Source organism: Cupressus sempervirens, chromosome 7 (assembly GCF_028749045.1).
Source record: "Cupressus sempervirens isolate cs-2001-9-10 chromosome 7, ASM2874904v1, whole genome shotgun sequence".
In the NCBI taxonomy this organism is placed as follows: domain Eukaryota; kingdom Viridiplantae; phylum Streptophyta; class Pinopsida; order Cupressales; family Cupressaceae; genus Cupressus; species Cupressus sempervirens.
In genome coordinates, this window is record NC_143124.1 from 536,985,570 (window position 1) to 537,002,720 (window position 17,151).

At 35.7% G+C, this 17,151-nt stretch overlaps 1 protein-coding gene across 5 annotated transcripts in view; it reads right to left on the reverse strand.

Annotated features, from left to right (window-relative positions):
- The window catches only part of LOC149547880 (uncharacterized), a 72,800-nt gene that overhangs the window by 30,461 nt on the left and 25,188 nt on the right, over positions 1-17,151 (reverse strand). For 4 of the 5 annotated variants that reach the window (XM_089791931.1, XM_089791930.1, XM_089791929.1 and 1 more), the window contains exons 2-8: positions 15,441-15,535; positions 15,217-15,291; positions 15,068-15,098; positions 14,787-14,869; positions 14,226-14,258; positions 12,740-12,818; positions 12,569-12,621 (exon numbers count right to left, since the gene is read on the reverse strand). In XM_089791931.1, coding sequence (XP_089648057.1) covers positions 12,569-12,621; positions 12,740-12,818; positions 14,226-14,258; positions 14,787-14,869; positions 15,068-15,098; positions 15,217-15,291; positions 15,441-15,461 — 375 coding nt within the window. In that variant the 5' untranslated portion in view covers positions 15,462-15,535. Of the gene's footprint in view, positions 1-12,568; positions 12,622-12,739; positions 12,819-14,225; positions 14,259-14,786; positions 14,870-15,067; positions 15,099-15,208; positions 15,292-15,440; positions 15,536-17,151 lie in introns of those variants that run through there. The other variant, XM_089791934.1, reaches the window with a different exon arrangement.

Below are 17,151 nucleotides of genomic sequence, written 5' to 3' on the forward strand. Positions count from 1 at the left end.
AGGAAACTCGTCAATGGTAAATGTAACTATAAATTTCCCCATCAAACTTCATCTAGTACCTTAATTTCCATGACCTGTCGGATCCATCTCAAGATACTCATTAACATTCTTCCTAATGGATCACTAGTGAGGATATCAATTCCTATACTGTAACCAGTTCTGGGTTGAATGCATTTCTAGCAAGCTCTTTGTCCATGTGATCGAAATACACCTTGTTGAAAATACCAACCAGTATTTCTACCCTTTGTAGAATGTGTCACCTTGCTTCAAAATCTTGAGAATAGATTTCACTGTCATGCTTTAGGACGAAGACCCTCAAATCATGAGCAGAGTCCATTTAGTGCCCAACTCTGAATATCTAGTGGTAATAAGTTATCTGCCATTTCACTTTATGATTTATATTGTTAAATAAATATTTGAGGTGCCCGAGGTTGTCTTCTCACAGCAAACATTTTCCAACTCTAACTATAACAGCTATCTGTCCATGAAGTTATTATAGATGAAATTACTTACAGATAGTGGCAAAACAAAAATATCTCCAGCCAGAGTCTCCTGAGCTTGTGCACAACGAACAGTTCACATAATCCACTTCCAATGAATAGCTATTAGTGTCACTGCACCACTGATAAATGCTTCTTGTGCAAGAGAAAACTTGCCGTCAACCTGTATAGAGCCCAAACACATAACATGCTCAACGCAGATTACTCCAATCTACCATTACTAGTTCACGCTAAACAGAGGTGTCATTCCAAATTCTCTTCTGCACAAAGAGTTCGGTTGCACTGTAATATGGAGGCCACGTTGAGAGATGAGTATTAATTGAGAACAACTGATACCTCTGAATGATAGGGTTGCCTCAGCTACTATTAATACTAGACGCCTCCATCCTGATATTGCCTGTTCAACACCCTACAGTAAGGATCTTCACATACGGAATATAGTTTCCAATTCCTCTCAAAATTAATAATCTCCAGAATTAGGATTTACTCTGAAAGAGAAACACCACACATACACTTCACGATGAATACCAGTTGAAGAACCATGCGTATACTACCTCCTGAATTTATAAAGTGGATGAAATTCTGGCCCGCACGAGTCTTTGACAATGGTGCCCGCATGCTAGCCGATGACAAAGAGAAGACGAAATGGTTATTATATTCTTAATACCGCTTCCAGAGTTGCGCAGATAATCAATTCACCTCTTTATGATGCTCAACGAATGGCTATGAAGAATTAAATCATTCCATCCCAAAGCCTTTGTTCATTTGAATCTTCATATGTAAGCTTGGCACATGATTATTCACGACAACTATTTTCTCACCAAATGCTTAATATTATTATTCACCTCACACCCATATCCGACAACCCCACATATAAATTCAAAATATATAATATTTATTTGAAATACTATACGCAATGGTCGAATATTATTTTCACTGGCATGATATATCTCACAAGATATTTTCTTGAACTATACAAGTATATGCGTCCAATACCATAAAAATGAAATGGTAAATCAAATTAAATTATTAGTTAGCCGATAGGCTTTCACCTGGGCGATAGCCCACCGAGAATTCCTCACGCTGCAGCTTCCAAACGGGAACTCTGTCATCGGAATGTTCGTTGCCGATCGTTCCTGTTGTGTTGGCAAATGCTCTGACTCACAACATCCAAACACTCGGTCTATGCTGCATGGGAGCTACTGTGGTGGCTTTGCCAATGAGTTACTGGCAGGAATGGTGCCACGAAGCTCCTACGGTGGGCTTCTCCTCATCCGTCCAAACTGCTGGATAAACATGCCATCGAACACCTTGCTTTCAACTCACATCAGACACGGAGGTGCTCACTATGAATTACCGCCCTAGCTAAAATATATAAATGATGTTCAAGGCATACTATTTACAGTGGCAGAGTTATTTAGAGAGAAGATCTCGTGACATTGGTAAAGTCGCAGGTGATTGCGACATTGCTGTAGAATCCTACCTTATCAGTTCGCTCTGCATCCTTTTCATCATATTCTTGTAGAAAGGTGTTGCTGGAAATGTAATATTATTCATTTTTACATCTATATGGACACAAGCTAGGCAGAAACTGGTAGTTGTCCCTTCACGGGCTTTAAGTATAGACTAGGTGTTAGTTTATTATCTTACAGGCATCCTTGCTGCCATTTTCGGAGGTTTTGACCCATTAGCCTCGAAGTGTATTTTCCTCTGTACACATTATGTTAGCACTGTTATTGGTGCTATAGCCAAAGTTACATTTCTTGTACAGTGAGCTCCTTTTGAAATACCACCTTATTTGGAAGTTTATTTGCACAGTGTTTTTTTGTTTCTGTACATATCATGGCAGGGGTGGAGAATAGCTTGCTAGACCCTCTTGCATGTGGCTGCTAATGTCTGCTGCACACGATTATGCCTGTTTTGGCTACGATGGGATGTGAAATTTTGAGTATATAAGATTCAAGAAGTACATAAACTAAAATGCTCACTGTTTTGTAACAGCTGTCCGTGCTTGTGCAGAATTTCTCCTTTCATCTAGTACGTTGGCTTCATTGCGAAATCTGCAAGAACTTCATAAATCTTTTGTGAATTACCTGCTTGAATAGCAGAAAGAAGGATAAATTCATGCATGGGCATGATTAAAATTTGAGATTCATCATTTAGGTCGTGCTCGAAGGAATTATAAGATGGAGAGCGGATCTCAGAACAAGCATTCAAGCAGTTATTATTACGACTGTGAAACTGAGATTATAGAATCGTCTATATGGGGTAAGGAACACCGCCATTTTTCATATTTTTTCACCAATTCTGTATCCAATGCTTTTAACGGTAGTATAACTAAGAACAGGTCTGGCGAAAATCAGATTAGGTCTAGACAAGTTTCCAGACATTTAAGCTTTCATTTTTGTTTTCATTTTTTCCCCGCCTTTAAGTTGGACTTGAGTTGCATGGATGAGGATGACGAATATTTATACCCATTAAACAGAATTGTTATAAAGGCTCCATTCAGAATGGCTGTGAACTATACTCTTGGAGTTGACCCTTGAATTTCTGAGGCAACAGAGCTATCTGTGCTCAATTGAGTAGGACAAATCATCTAGCCAGATATGTATAGAGGAACTATTGGCTCTTGCAATAAGGTGTACACATCGTGTCACTAGGTTAGCCTGCCCTCTAGCGACTGTTGTATGCCGCTTATCGTGAGAATTTCTCCACTGCAGAACTTTTTCCTCGGGCTCGAGCTTCCAAAAATGCATGAATTTATGTTTGAATATAAGTGTCAATTGCTTAAAAAAAAATTTTAAAAATTGTTGAGGCCCTTTTGGTTTATCTTCTGAATGGTGAACTCTTTGTGGTCTTGTTTTGTTTATTCTCTGGATGTGGTGAAACCTATATCCCCTTTGTAATTTCGTTTCTTATACAAGTAGTGTTTACTCATGAATTATCCCTTCTCTGGACTAGTGCGAAAGCTAGAATCGAAATAACCATCTTCATCGAACAGTTTGGAGAATGTGCTGCAGCTCTGTTAATTCTGTTGGTCATTCATGTTTATCATAAAATTTCTCTTGTAAGCTTTCACAAGTGAGGATCTGATGCAGCAAATTGGTATCTTACTGAATGGCAACCTAAATAGCTAGCATTAGCATGCATTCTCTTTCTTTGGTAGCCGACAGATAAACACCTTCTTCCCTGCTTATCGCCCGTCGTGAATTCCTCACGCTGCTGCTTCTCGCCTGCTGCCGAATTTTCCTTCCCGCTGCCGGCATGTCCACGCCATAGACCTGGTTATAACTATGATGTTCGAATGAGTATCACATGTAGACAGATAGCTGCTTTACATGTAGACAGATAGGTGCTTCCCAGATGGATGGAGGGGCCACGAGTAGGTCGTTAGGGTAAACATGTATTACCCGAATTCCAGACCGCCACGGCCTCTGCAATTACCTCCAATGCACCGTCAGAGACCCCTATAAATTCACAAAATATGGGTCTTGCTGTAAGGGGTAGCTCGCTCTTTTGCTACAGATTGAATTTGTATGTTCGTCTTACTCGTTACTCTCCATTCTGTTTCAGTCATGCTACTTTGGAATACCATTTTTGGCAAAGCTTGCAACGTTGCTTGCAGTAACTAGACAGATGACGGAAGAGGCTTACAACAAGGGGTTGGAGAATAGGCCTGCACAGTCTTCTTGCTGGACGATGGTGTTAAGAGAAATAGGAGGACGACTGGTACCATTTGTTTGGATTTGGATTGTTACTATTGGAATTTCCTACGATCTATTTTGAGATCATCTTACCCCGCTTTACACATGCTGTTCTCGGTGACCTCACTGTTGATTTTGCTTGCTATTGCACTATTCTTTTGACAGACTCTTGATCCCCAATGATTTTGAGTTTTCTTTTACTATATTTGAATGAGGATGATGATTTAATGGCCTTCTAAATGATTTTGCTACTAATTATGGCCTCCCAAATGACTTTGATGTGAGAGAATTTTGACTCAGAGGCATCGACGTCTGCTAGACCACCACTCCTACAAGTCCCTGGCATGGCACAGGTGCATACATTTAATCTTTCCTCTTTGCATTGTTCTTGCGAATGCTACCCCAATTCCAAGAGACTTCAAAATCTGGAAATACTCATATTAGTGTATTGCAAATGTATGGTGTCAAACAATCAAGAGTTGACGATTAAATACTCACATCAAATGCTAATGACTGGTCCAGCCAACCTCCAGTTCACTTTACCAGTGCCATTGAAGTTGGATATTAAAAATACTTCCAAGAGGCAGGTTTGAAATACAGCTTGTCTATTGTGAGTTTGTCAATTATTTTGGTAATAAGGCGTAAGGCCCTGCCTATAAGAAGAGGGAGGTCGGGGACTACTATGGCGATGGATAGGGGTGGGTGGGAGGAGAGGCTAGACAGCAGATAGGTATAAAGGGCAATTGGGGGGTTATCTCGGGCGGGGAGGCCGAGGCCATGGATAGCCACATAGAGATAAGGGGGGCCCTCTTCCACTAGACCATCTATAGTCCTCTGCGAGGCAATTTTCAAGCAGGTCTGATGATGGAAAATAGAAATAGCTGCCTATGTAAGTAAAGTTCTTTCCTTGTGGAAAAGGACAGTTGGTTCCCATAACCTCATCTTGCCAAGAGTTTCTCCTCTGTTGTATCCCATTCCTATTACAGGAGCATTTATTTATCTCAGCACAGTGTAAACTCCATTAAAAGTGGCTCAAAAATAAAAAGATGTGGCATACCAATGTGCAAAAAAGGAAGATTTAGAACTCACCATGATAAAATGAATGGCTGATTTAACTTATTGATTACATTAATAATAATGTTATCATTTGTCACACTATCAATATGAGGTCCAGGGAACTGGCCATTGATAAGAATCCTCTCCAACAGAAACAGAACAGATCACTCAGTCATGCAACCAAATCAATTTTCATATAGAATGGACTTCGATTGAATATGATTTTTAAATAAAGGATACAAAAATCACCTGTTGAGTGACACCAAGAGGCCATAAATTGTGTCCTCTTTAACAAAATTACCGTGTAATTGTTTCTTTTGTAGCCCAAAAAAATCCAGAATATGCAGAAGGAAAAAATTAAGAACAAATGATTTTGGCTAAAGTCACTGTCAATATCAAGCATTTAAACACCATAGGTGTATTATCCTAATATTTGGTATCTAATGCAAGACCAAATCTATAAATTTCCAAGACAAAAAAACAAGTATACGAGAACTAAATCAGAACCCATATCCAAAATTGTATAAAACTCCAAAGCCCTAAGATTCCATTAACGGTGAGAGCCATATCAATGGCAAACCCTCACTAAAACCAGCAACTTCTAGAAATTTTCTCCTAAATTAATTTTATTCGATACATATTTTTATCAATACTTCACAATTAATATTATTGATATTGAAAAAACAATAGAGAAGAAATTAGAAATATACTAAATTTCAATCATGAAAACAACTATGACTTTTATAGGTTACAAACAGAAGTTAATCCATAAATATCGTGCCTATGCAATAACTAATTTGAGCACAAGCTGATCTACAATTGTCACTTGGGGGTTCGGGTGGCATTGGCCACGAAAGCTTCTGGCTAGGGACGCCTGTGAAACCTCAGAAATAGTTTCTAATTCTGGTTAATAAAAGTTGAACGCTTTACATGATGCAATTCTCAGATCACATATTTAGACCAGGAACTGTTTCTGGCAATAAACTTGTACCCATCACTTAGCCTTCTTCACCCTAATTTAACAAGCTTACAATAAAAATGATCTCTGTAAGGGACTATTGAAGACATGAAATTTCACGGTCCACAATATAATCTTGGCAATTTTTGGATTTGATATGGATTAAATTCTATGATCCATCATTTTTCTTCCGTAGTTAACCTATCATGACAATGAATCGTGAAGGTTAATCTGAAATGTTGTTGAGTAAAAACGTTACATAATCAAATCCAGAAATACTGCCAAAATCCTTAAATGACTGTTTTTCCAGCTCTGTCTTTCTTGTGTGTGTTTTGTATATAGTCCGGATATGTATTTGTCTTTGATACGGAAAGTGTACAGTTAGCCTCAGGTGATATACCGATATGATCTATTTAAATTTGAACTTAATGTGACAAAAGTTCAGAAGAACTGAAAATAAGTTATAACTAATAAGCATAAAATGAGTGTGACTATGCACTAACCCTAAAGGGAGCCAAAGCACTTTCTTCTCACTCATATCAGCCCTCTTTGGGGTTCATAGTTGAAGACTGTCCATAAATTGCAATAATCCCGCGGAAACAGCGGGACAGTATTTGCACCCATGCCCCATACTAGGGGGCATGTGAATGCAGAAGTTCTTGTAATACTTTAGCTAGCATACAGAAATGTAACTGTAATTTTTGAAATAAGAAAATGAATTACAGCTTATGCACAAAAATGGCTTTGTTGCCAAGGTTTCAAATAGGTGGACAGATTTTTACTAAAGTACGTTCTTGTAATACTTTAGTTAGTATACAGAAATGTAACTGTAATTTTTGAAATAACAAAATGAATTACAAAATGGCTTTGTTGCCAAGGTTTCAAATAGGTGGACAGATTTCAGTAAAGTACCTTAAATGACCTATCTGATTCTTACATAAATCATAATTAGAGGCTTACATAGATAGAATGGTCACCCACATAAGCTCAACACAATCCACCCATACAGCCTTATGACTTACTCTCAAAAGAGGTCAAAATGTCGTCCTTAATTCATTCAAATACAAGATCAGATCTAAACATCCGGGTTCGATCAAATTCAAAAATTGGTTTGCCCCTGAAATGACCTATCTGATTCTTACATAAATCATAATTAGAGGCTTACATAGATAGAATGGTTACCCACATAAGCTCAACACAATCCACCCATACAACCTTATGACTTACTGTCAAAAGAGGCCAAAATGTCATCCTTAATTCATTCAAATACAAGATCAGATCTGAACATCCAGGTTTGATCAAATTCAAAAATTGGTTTGCCCTCTGTATCAAACTCTTCACGATTTAAGGAATTGGTTTGCCCTCTGTATCAAACTCTTCATCTTCATGATTTAAGGAATATTGTACAATTAATTTCTACAACAAACTAATGCTCTGTTGTCACCTCTACTCCACATTACAACAGCAATGCCTATCAGCTATACCCTTGGACCCTGCTGGGGTACAAGCGCTAGTATAAATCTTTCCAAAGCTATATCGAAGCTTTATAACCAAAGATTATATTCATTTGTATTCATGACAATGACATATAAAATATTGTCCCTTTACAATATTCATTCCACACAAAATATTCAAGACATTGCAAATAATAATAGTGACGGCCACACAAAATCGGTGTGGCAATATTTTAATCTTAGAGCTAAATGTCTAAAGTTTCCTTATCAAATGTTTGATTAAGTTCTCTTCAAAATATGAAAATGCTGACAAACACAAAACACTCGTAGCCTTGGAATGGACTGCCAGAATAGAATATTGTTCAGAAATCATATAAATGGACACTGACTTTATTTCTCCGACAACTTCACGGCAACTCTAGGCTTTATTCACGCTGTTGAAGATTTATAAATATTTTATTTCTGCAATTTTCAACCCTTAACCTGGCTCTGATACCATGTTAAAATGCTCAACAGTATTGAAAAATACTGAATATAACTTCACGGGTCTGAATCAGAATTAGTGGTATTTGGTCTTCAAGAGGCAGAACATTTATAGATTTCTATAATCTCCTCTTTGTGATCGGTCAAAATATATAGTGCCATCAAAAGACATAAGCAGGAATGGATGTGATTATTCAGGAAAATGCCTCTTTGAAAAGACTTGAAGGCAAATACTAATTAACAAACAAAGCCGATAATTTGTGGATTAACCATTGTGCCTTTTGCAAAAGCACCCGATGGTTATCGAGCGTAATTACAGGCTAAACAATTCATTCGTATCCTCCAGTCTGTTTATGGTAGAGGATCATTTCACACAATCCATCTTGACGCACATATGATCGATATAGATCAGGGATGGACAACTCGATCCAAGAGATAACAATAATCTGGTTTCTCAGATTTTCATACTTAGGTTGAGAAGTTAAATGTAAGGATAATCGTAATGAATTTTACGGCAGGATAATTAAGTACAAGTGTGTGCATGCATGTATACCAGTTCGTACATGCACACACATATGCATACAGTTTGTCAATTTATCCTTGAATTCTGACCGATGATATCATGTTTTAACACTGACTAAGAATAATATGTAAAAGAATGAAGGATCTCTGATAGAGAGACACAGATATATGCTTTCAACCGTTCTGATTATTTCTGCAGAAATATTGATATGATATTTATCTAATTCAATATGTATGCTTACTGAATCTGAAGTCGATTCAAGACAGAGATATACTGTTTCAGACTTATGTTATCGACTTGGAATAGCTTAATAATGCTTATTGTTTATACTGCAGATTGTATTGCTGAAGGAAGGAGATAATTACCGTTGTGATTGATGATTCTCTTCACCGGCGATAGTATATTAAATATAATAGCAAAGAGTAATGTTACCGTATGGACATGACTCAACATGGCCAAAGGCCACATAGGGTCATGGCCATACGTATTCATGATTCTTAGACTAATGATTGGTTAGTTAACCAATACAAATACTAAATCATAGCAATCAAAACCCTTAAGGTAAGCATAGATTAGTAAACGCAAAACAATGATTAGCATAGGTACAGTATACTTCACTTCTGCTAAAGCTATACTTTAACACTCCCTCTTAGCGAGGGAGAAGTGAAAGACCAGGGATATCTTAAAGACTCAAAATATATAATAATATCAACATTATTGATATTCATTCACCAAGCAAACTATCTGACTATAACACTCTGAATGTAGTGACTTGTCAAATAACCAAAATCTCAATGTTATGAACACTATCATAACATGTATTACGATCTCCAGCATTTCCAGATCAATAATTAGAATGATCGTGATACGTTTGTTATCAATGACTTCCAGCATATCCGGATCAACACCAAAATTCATCATGATAACATGCCTATCATTTGTAAGATCATCACCTTACAATGATTACCTTTTGAACATATATGTCTCTGAAAGATCGTCATCTTTCATTACATTGATGCAACTATTCAACTAGAAGAATAAACACACATACAATTGAAAATCTCAAATTTTATATTCAATAATTACAATTTGATCATACCAAGTTTTCCTTTGAAATGTTGCAATTTAACCTTGGCAAGAGGCTTGGTATGAAACTCTGGAGTTCGCTCATTAGTACTTATGTACTCTAATCTGATAACATCTTGATATACCATATCTCTGATTCAATATAATATGCTTATATCGAAGAGAAAAACTGAATTTACAGATAACTGATTTATCTTTAGGTCTTGAGTACAACATTGCATATGTCATTTATGTATTCAACCTTTGGAAATGTATCACTCTCCCTCTGATTCCTCACTTTGGGATTCTCTTTTAAATTTATGCACTTTACCTCTTCATTCAACTACATAAAATGCAAGATTTTCATCCTTTTCATACTTAACTTCTGCTAGGGCTTCTTGAATTTTCTCCTGTTCTAAACAGATGTTATGAGTGTGACCAAATTTGTCACATTTGAAGCATTGTACTTTGGACCAATCTCTTTTCTTGTATGATTTGTTGAATTCCTTGTTTTGATGAATTCCCTTTCTTTTTCCCTTATTATTGGTACTGATTTGAGGAGCTTGAAATTCTCCCTCTTGATTTGAAATGATTCCTCTCGTAATTAATCTTGACTCTTCTTGAGTGCATTCGCTTTTGAGTAGTTCAAACTTAGGAAGTTGTGGTCAAGAACTTAGCCCATGAATAAATGTCTCCCAAGATAGTGGTAGTCCTTTTAGGGCTATAATGCTAAGTTCTTTGTGATCTACTTGATTTCCACTGGTCGCAAGTTGATCTTTCAACTCTAAGATTCTTAGGAAATAGGACGTAATAGTTTCTCCATTATTCATCTTGATGTATAATAGATCTTGCTTTAATGTAAGCAAATCCGCGTGTGTTATTAATTTCGAAAGTATCCTTTATAGTGGAGAACATCTCAAAGATTGTCTTAAGATTTGCTATGGATGGAAGAATGTGGTCTCTAACTGAATCTATGATGATCTTCATGGCTTTGTTGTTGCGTCTTTTTCAAGTTTTGTCTGGATCATTTTTTGGCATAGATTTATTTTCCTCTATTAATTCTTCTAACTCGATTTCACATAGTACAATCATTACTCTGATTTTCCATGATGCAAAATTTGAAGCCCCTTCAAGTCGATCGACTAATCTTACATGATTCACCATTTTGATTTGAAAAGATTTAAAATCTGATATTAACACTTCTGGAATGTAATCAAATTATATATCAGGGTTCTCTATCAGGAAGGCTCTGATACCATGTAAAAGAATGAAGGATCTTTGATAGAGAGACACAGATATATGCTTTCAACTGTTCTGATTATTACTGCAGAAATATTGATATGATATTTATTTAATTCAATATGTATGCTTACTGAATCTGAAGTTGATTCAAGACAGAGATATACTGTTTCAGACTTATGTTATCGACTTGGAATAACTTAATAATGCTATTGTTTATACTGCAGATTGTATCGCTGAAGGAAGGAGATCATTACCTTTGAGATTGATGATTCTCTTCACCGGCAATAGTATATTAAATGTAATAGCAAAGAGTCATGTTCCCATATGGACATGACTCTACGTGACCAAAGGCCATGTAGGGTCATGGCCATACGGGTTCATGATTCTTAGACTAATGATTGGTCAGTTAACCAATATAAATAATAAATCATAGCAATCGAAACCCTTAAGGTAAGTATAGATTAGTAAACACAAAACAGTGATTAGCATATGTATAGCATACTTCACTTCTGCTGAAGCTATAGTTTAACATAATAGTGCTAAACAAATGAATTTAACATAGTGATGTCCAGATAAAATTCCCCTATGACAAAATACGAATGTTGGTATTTCACCAAAAAAAGTAGCTAGCTAAGAATAAGAGTATTAAAGAAATGTATTTAACATTGTGATATCCAGATAAAATTTCCCAAACGAAAAACTGGTGAAATGATCTCATAATTATAATATGGAGCATGGTGTTCAACAGCTACCCTCCTACTGCAGAGCCATTGATGTTTGCATGAGATTACTCAGATATGATACATTCCTCATACATACTTCGAGCATCTTAGTCTAGTCACCCTCTGGGTGTTTCAGGTTCCTAGCCTTTGACATGGTCTGTAGAATGCAGAAATTATAATTAACTATGGGTGGTGAAAGTACTAATTTCAACAGTAGCACTTATCTTCTGACTCAGATATCTGAACTAATTTTTGAAAGCATGTCAATAGGCATTTCCATCTAACCTATTGCTCCTGGGGATGATTTATGAATTGGCTTTCCAGGACTCTTGATTTGCATGCCACAAGATCTCATAGCACTGTCTACTTCCTATTCACAAATAAAGCAGAAGATTCCAATTACATCGATGGGCCCTTCTCATTAAAGCAAAGAAACTGTTTTATTAAGCAGTAATAAAACTCAAGGCTTTCTGTGATATTCAGATTTTTCTCTTCCCTCTTTAAATATATTTCATTGTTATCTAAGATGTTATACCTAGGTGGAACAATGATGAGAGATCAATTAATGAGCATAACACTATCTAGACTCTAAGATGTAATATCTAGGTGAGCAGTGATCACAGGCCAGTTGGAAAAAGAATTAAAATTGAGGACAATCAGCATTCTCATCTTCACATCAATCCTCTAATGGGAAGACAATGAATATAATCACATTTATAAAGCTAAAAAAGAAGTGCTTTAAACTCATCAAGCAATATTTATTTCTATTTACGTTTAAGAATAATATTTGTTAACTAGAACATACAAAATATATCATTTAACCATATCCACATGGGGATGCCCAATGTTCCAAGTATTTACCTGTTCCACAGATGCTCGTTCAACTCGCATCGACATACCCAATGCCCTTTGATCTGTTAAGAAAAATATAAAGATCATTTAACCGTTGTAACATAACAACGTTTGACAAATGACAACTCCCAAACTTCTGGCAATATTTTTATAAGATCTGATCAGAAATCGGAAACTTACGCTTTTTCCTGTTTATGTGATCTAAATAGTTTGTTGAATCTTTCACTACACATTCACAAACACTGCAGTAATATCCAGCCTGAAATGACAATGAAGTGCAAAATAGTGAAATGCGATATTTTCAACATATAGGATTCACTCAACAATGATTGGGAAAAAATTAAAGAAAATCAACATAACTGCAAAAACCATCCTACTCTACATGGAGGATGCAACAAAAGCCTATGGGTAATGCATGGTTTACTAGTTCTACAGAATTGTGGACAATGACATGGTAACTATAACATTCATGAGATGTCATGAAAAGGTTTCCTAACACTTCGTTTCATCTGTCCACCAGGTTTCCAATCAGAATTCCATCAAATTTTAATGGTGGCATAATTTTTGCATATGAAGTCAAAATTAATCATTAAAAATGGAGATGAAACTAGAGTCAGAGGAGCATCTGTCCTCCATGTGAAACTCTCCAGTTCATCAGTTTGACTCCTTAAAAGGAAAGTATAGTCTTCTCTATTTCCCCGGTAACTTGATCAAATGAGCTCCAAATGAAACAATTAAAACTAGAGCATCTTCCCATACATTTCCATGTATCTAACAAAAAAACAGAAAATATATAATAAAAAAAAAAAAGCTCAACCAACAACAAAGTGAAAGAAATATATATTTTTGTGCACAAAATATAGCATTTTCCTCTTTGCTCATGGTAGCAATCTAGATTCAATACTGCATTAATTTGAGTGATATTGGTGAACTTGTTTATTGTTATTCCATCATATTGTTGTTTCTATATTTGTTTGCAGTATTATTCACGAATTATTAGTTTATATTTATAATTCATTCTAAGAAGCTTTAAGGCTTTAAGCAAGTTATCAGAAATAACTTGCACAGTAATGTCTGAATCATGTATAGATACTTTCAGATTCAAATTAAACATGGACTCATTTTAGGCAGATAGATCACAAATCTAAATCCCTAGTCAGCACTTGAATAAATTATAAGACCCCAAGCTTGGCATCCAATTTACTGTACTCAATAAAGAATGCAAACAATCTCTTCAAGAAATTACATATTGAGAAGAGAATTTCGGATTTCAGTTATTCTATGCTATATAAATTTCAGCATGAATATCTCATTTGGAGCCCAACCAGATCGAGCTTAGAGATTTAGGATTAGCCAAAAACAAAGAATATCAAAGCTCAAAAGTGTTCTTCATGAATCAGGAATATTCTAATAAAAAATAAGTAGAGCTATACATTGTAAATATTACAATTCCTTAATCTCTTCATGGAATATTTGATAAACAAAGAAAGATAAAAGGTAAGAGCCAACAACACAATGGTAACTTGTTAACCTCTCGTGTTGGAGGGCTTAGGTTTGAGTCTACTCGAGCTTAATGCGTAATAATAATTAATTACAACAAATAATAATTAATCTAAGCTTCGGGCCATTAGCTATCAAACAAAAAGGAAAGAAAAAAAGTACACAACTGCTGGCTTAAAGGAGCAACTGGACTGGCAACCTGTGTAGAGAAAAGCATGGTCAATATTTGCAAGCATTTGAGTTTTTAACAAAAATAAATCAAATTTGGTAATGAAAGGCATTGCACGTAAACAATTCATGCACATTAAAATCAGGCAAAAAGATTGTGTAATATTTAAAGGCAACTCCAATAAATTGAACAGATCAAAAGAGTGGCAAGTGCATATCTGCCCTACATGATAATCTGCCAGTCATTGAAAGGCACGTTAAAAGAGAGTTCTAACACAAGAAAATGCAACATAATGGAGCTGCACATTATGTTGCGGTGCAAGTATCAAGTCATAAGTGCAGACAACCACGACCAGCACCTTTGTCATATGCTTATAGAAGTGGCCTAACATGAAATCTAGGGAAATGAAAAGAGATATTGCATCCATCAAAACTAAAGAAATAGATAATACACTAAACTAAGACCAACTTTATTGTATCCATGTTTCAAATGATCTCTTTGCAAAAACAAAGATCTTTGATAACAAAGTTGCAATTCATCCATGAATTAATAATTTACCTGTGTTTTACCTAAGCGAGAAACCAGATCGACTTCATAATCTCGATGCTTCAACGGTTTCCTTTGCACAGCAGGAACTTTGGCTGCAAAAGAACAATTCATTCGTGAATTAATTTGTTGAGAACTATCCACATACCATATATGAACCTTAAGAAATAGCAATGTAATTTATGCAAGTTATGTTAGTATTTTAATTCTTGAACTAAGAAATTCTAAGAAAAAATGGTAATGGGAAGGAACATGCATTCATTTGTAGTTAATCACTGAGTTAATTTAAAGACCTTTAGCTTTAAAATTTTCATCTTCCTCCTCCTGCATGGCAGATTTACAACTGTGTTATAAATCAATCACAAACATTTGAAAAGCCTTTAAATAAAAGATCAACACCACAAATCCATGTTTTGAAAGGGAATAAAGACTACAAGCACACTTCTTGCTTGCATGCACGCTCAAGGTAATCATCTCGGTCCCATTTTCTTCGATATGTATTGTCAACTCCACTGGCCTGTAAATATCAATACAGCAATTTAATCAGATCATTAGAACATGCTACCTACTGATAAACAACCACAAGTTGCATAAGTAAAGATAAAGAGTCTCCAGTTTTTAGGACAGAAATGAAACAAATAACTTTCCACTATTTAATGCACTTACTTTACTGCTGGGTTGAGCCATGGTGAAACCAGTATGCACAAAATTCACGTTGCCAAAGAAAGCCCAGCACTTCACACTTTACAATAAAGATCAAACTGCAATTTACAACATATGATACATCACACAATCTCATATGTGGTATTTAAGAACTTCAACTAGACAAAAGCCACCAACGGATATTTGAGTGTGACTAACATAACTAACCACTGCATGACACACATTCCTCAAAATGGAAACAACAGTGGTACAAATAGAAAAGCATAGATTTCAATGTCAATAAGAGAGACGCCTGCAATTTAAGAAAATCTACTATTATTATATTATAAAGGAAATGCAAATAGATTATTGAAGAGAAAATGAGAACATCCCAAAGAAACTTGAGTGGCCACCAGCAAGTGCATAAAATAAGCGAGATTTCAATAGTCAGATTTATATACAAAAATATTTGTTTAGCTATCATTTTAAGTTTTTCAATGCAGTTTAAAATCTTACACTGCAACTCAAATTGTCAATTAAATATGGAAAAACTATTCCCTCACATGTGAATCCCATTGTAAAAATGACTACTCCATAGTAATCTATACAAGTTCAAATGCACTAACACTGCACTCAAAATATTTGTGATAGTTTTAATACCATGTGGCATTGTTTTAAAACTTGCAAACATTGTGCATTGCAGAGGGCATTAACTCACTAATTTGCTCATGGGCAAGTTTGGGCAAGTTGCAGGTCAGAACTTGCAGAGATTGCTCTGCAAGTCTATACTCAAAACTCACTCTATGTGCAGTTTTGCCAGGTTTTCCTGAGTTCTGCAAGGTTTATAATTTTTCATTCATTTTTGCCAAGCTTTTTCTCAGTTGTCAAGTCTGAGTCATAATTGTGTCTAAGGAGCTTTGCCAAGTTGCAAGTTGAGTGTAGACATATTAATTATGAATAACCAGTAAAGTGGCAGAAAGGAAATTTTATAGTATTCTAATATTTATTTCATTCCCTCAAGGATATGAACTTTTTGCCCCTTGTGACACATTTTGCTTCCTTCAACATATTGACACATTTTGCTTCCTTCAACATATTCTCTCTTTAACCAGAAAATTGATACATGAGCTTCAGGTTTTATTGGCAGAAAATCTATCACTTATGTTCTAAGTAGATACCAGAAGGGCAAATTCTCCCATATGCTCCTCCTTCAACTCTGAATTGTTCATTACAAGTGTATTTTCCGTTTGCGAATTCAATGTCAATAACTAATAAATTGTACTAGTTTGTTTTTATCCCTGAAGGATATGAAATTTCAATCTCATGCCCTAGTCTTTCCTTCAAACAATACCGAATTGCAGTTTTTTTTATCGGTTTTAAAATAATACCGAACTGCAGTTATTGTTACTGGAAACTGTGTCAATAAGTTCCAGCTTAGTTACATGAGTTTAAAGCTATGTTACCAAACTCTTCCTCGGCAACCCCAAAGTCTGGTCAGGTTCTTGCAAAAGTCTGCTTCAGAACTTCAAAGTCTGCCCAAATTCTGTCAGTTGAACCTGGCAAAAATTTTGTTGTTTTTATCATGAATTTGCAGATCTGCAACAGGACCCAGGCCAATTGGCCAAAAAAAGGACTTTTTAAAAATAAAAGAATTGGTCTATTTTAATCAATCCACCCTCCAACCCTAGAATAGACTACTAAAATGACCAAAAAGGTAAAACATATATCATTTGGA